Source organism: Perca fluviatilis, unplaced genomic scaffold (assembly GCF_010015445.1).
Source record: "Perca fluviatilis unplaced genomic scaffold, GENO_Pfluv_1.0 PFLUV_unplaced_scaf_65, whole genome shotgun sequence".
NCBI lineage: Eukaryota > Metazoa > Chordata > Actinopteri > Perciformes > Percidae > Perca > Perca fluviatilis.
The window spans coordinates 20,435-22,500 of record NW_024375743.1 but is presented as its reverse complement, the minus strand read 5'-3'; the positions used below and the strand labels follow the sequence as shown (position 1 = coordinate 22,500).

The 2,066-nt window shown below is 53.1% G+C and overlaps 1 protein-coding gene across 1 annotated transcript; it reads left to right on the top strand.

The window, feature by feature from the left end:
* Positions 1–856: 856 nt before the first annotated feature.
* LOC120555291 (sialidase-like) lies at positions 857–1,418 on the top strand (the record flags this gene model as incomplete). Its single annotated transcript, XM_039793959.1, has 2 exons — positions 857–1,335; positions 1,382–1,418. Coding segments are annotated over 2 exons (516 nt in total), but the record flags the coding sequence as incomplete, so codon positions are not given.
* Between the last annotated feature and the right edge of the window lie 648 nt (positions 1,419–2,066).

Below are 2,066 nucleotides of genomic sequence, written 5' to 3'. Positions count from 1 at the left end.
GGCTGTGGCTCAGTGGTAGAGAGGTCGCCTGCCGATCGGAAGGTTGGAGGTTCGATCCCTGGCCCTGCTGTTCCATGCCGAAGTGTCCTTGGGCCAGACGCTGAACCCTGAGTTGCCCCCCCGATGCTGCTCCATCAGAGTGTGTGATGTGTATCTGATGAGCAGGAGGCTCCTTGTCCTGTTACACAGGACAATACAGTAACTGTTACTGTAACAGTTACTGTTACAGTTACTGTAACAGTTACTGTTACAGTTACTGTTACAGTTACAGTTACTGTTACAGTAACAGTTACTGTTACAGTTACTGTTACAGTTACTGTAACAGTAACTGTAACTGTAACTGTTACAGTTACAGTTACAGTTACTGTTACTGTTACAGTTACAGTAACTGTAACAGTAACTGTAACAGTTACTGTTACAGTTACTGTAACTGTAACTGTAACAGTAACAGTAACTGCGTGTAACAGTAACTGTAACTGTTACTGTTACTGTTACAGTTACTGTAACAGTAACAGTAACTGTAACTGTTACAGTTACAGTTACAGTTACTGTTACAGTTACAGTTACAGTTACTGTTACAGTTACAGTTACAGTAACTGTAACAGTAACTGTTACAGTTACAGTTACTGTTACAGTTACAGTTACTGTTACTGTTACTGTGCATCGTTCAACTATTCAGCGCACTCTACACAAGGAGGTGCTGCCTGGACGAGTGATGTGGAAAAAGCCAGCTTCATTTCTGAAGAAGGTGCTGAGGACTGATGAAACTAAAATGGAGTTATTCGGCTCCCTGTAACAGCATCCATTACGAAGTTCTTCTCATCACCTACACAGCTCTCAATAATCCGGCCCCCCCAGACCTCCAGACCTCTTACAGCACCATCGCCCCTCCAGACCTCCAGACCTCTTACAGCACCATCGCCCCCCCAGACCTCCAGACCTCTTACAGCACCATCGCCCCCCCAGACCTCCAGACCTCTTACAGCACCATCGCCCCTCCAGACCTCCAGACCTCTTACAGCACCATCGCCCCTCCAGACCTCCAGACCTCTTACAGCACCATCGCCCCCCCAGACCTCGAAGACCTCTTACAGCACCATCGCCCCTCCAGACCTCCAGACCTCTTACAGCACCATCGCACCTCCAGACCTCTTACAGCACCATCGCCCCTCCAGACCTCCAGACCTCTTACAGCACCATCGCCCCCCAGACCTCAAAGACCTCTTACAGCACCATCGCCCCCCAGACCTCCAGACCTCTTACAGCACCATCGCCCCTTCCAGACCTCCAGACCTCTTACAGCACCCCCGCCTCCAGACCTCCTGACCTCTTACAGCACCACTCGCCCCCCAGACCTCTTACAGCACCATCGCCCCTCCAGACCTCTTACAGCATCATCGCCCCTCCAGACCTCCTGACCTCTTACAGCACCATCGCCCCCCCAGACCTCCAGACCTCTTACAGCACCATCACCCCTCCAGACCTCTTACAGCATCATCGCCCCTCCTGACCTCACAGACCTCTTACAGCACCATCGCCCCTCCAGACCTCCAGACCTCTTACAGCACCATCACCCCTCCAGACCTCTTACAGCACCATCGCCCCCAGACCTCCAGACCTCTTTACAGCACCATCAGCCTCCAGACCTCCAGACCTCTTACAGCACCATCGCCCCTCCAGACCTCACAGACCTCTTACAGCACCATCTCCAGACCTCACAGACCTCTTACAGCACCACGGCCCTCCAGACCTCTTACAGCACCATCGCCCCCAACCCTCCAGACCTCTTACAGCACCATCGCACTCCAGACCTCTTCACAGCACCATCGCCCCCCAGACCTCTTACAGCACCATCCGCCCCTCCAGACCTCTTACAGCACCATCCCCCTCCAGACCTCTTACAGCACCATCGCCCCCCCAGACCTCCAGACCTCACAGACCTCTTACAGCACCATCGCCCCTCCAGACCTCTTACAGCACCATCGCCCCCCCAGACCTCCAGACCTCTTACAGCACCATCGCACCTCCAGACCTCTTACAGCACCATCGCCCCTCCAGACCTCTTA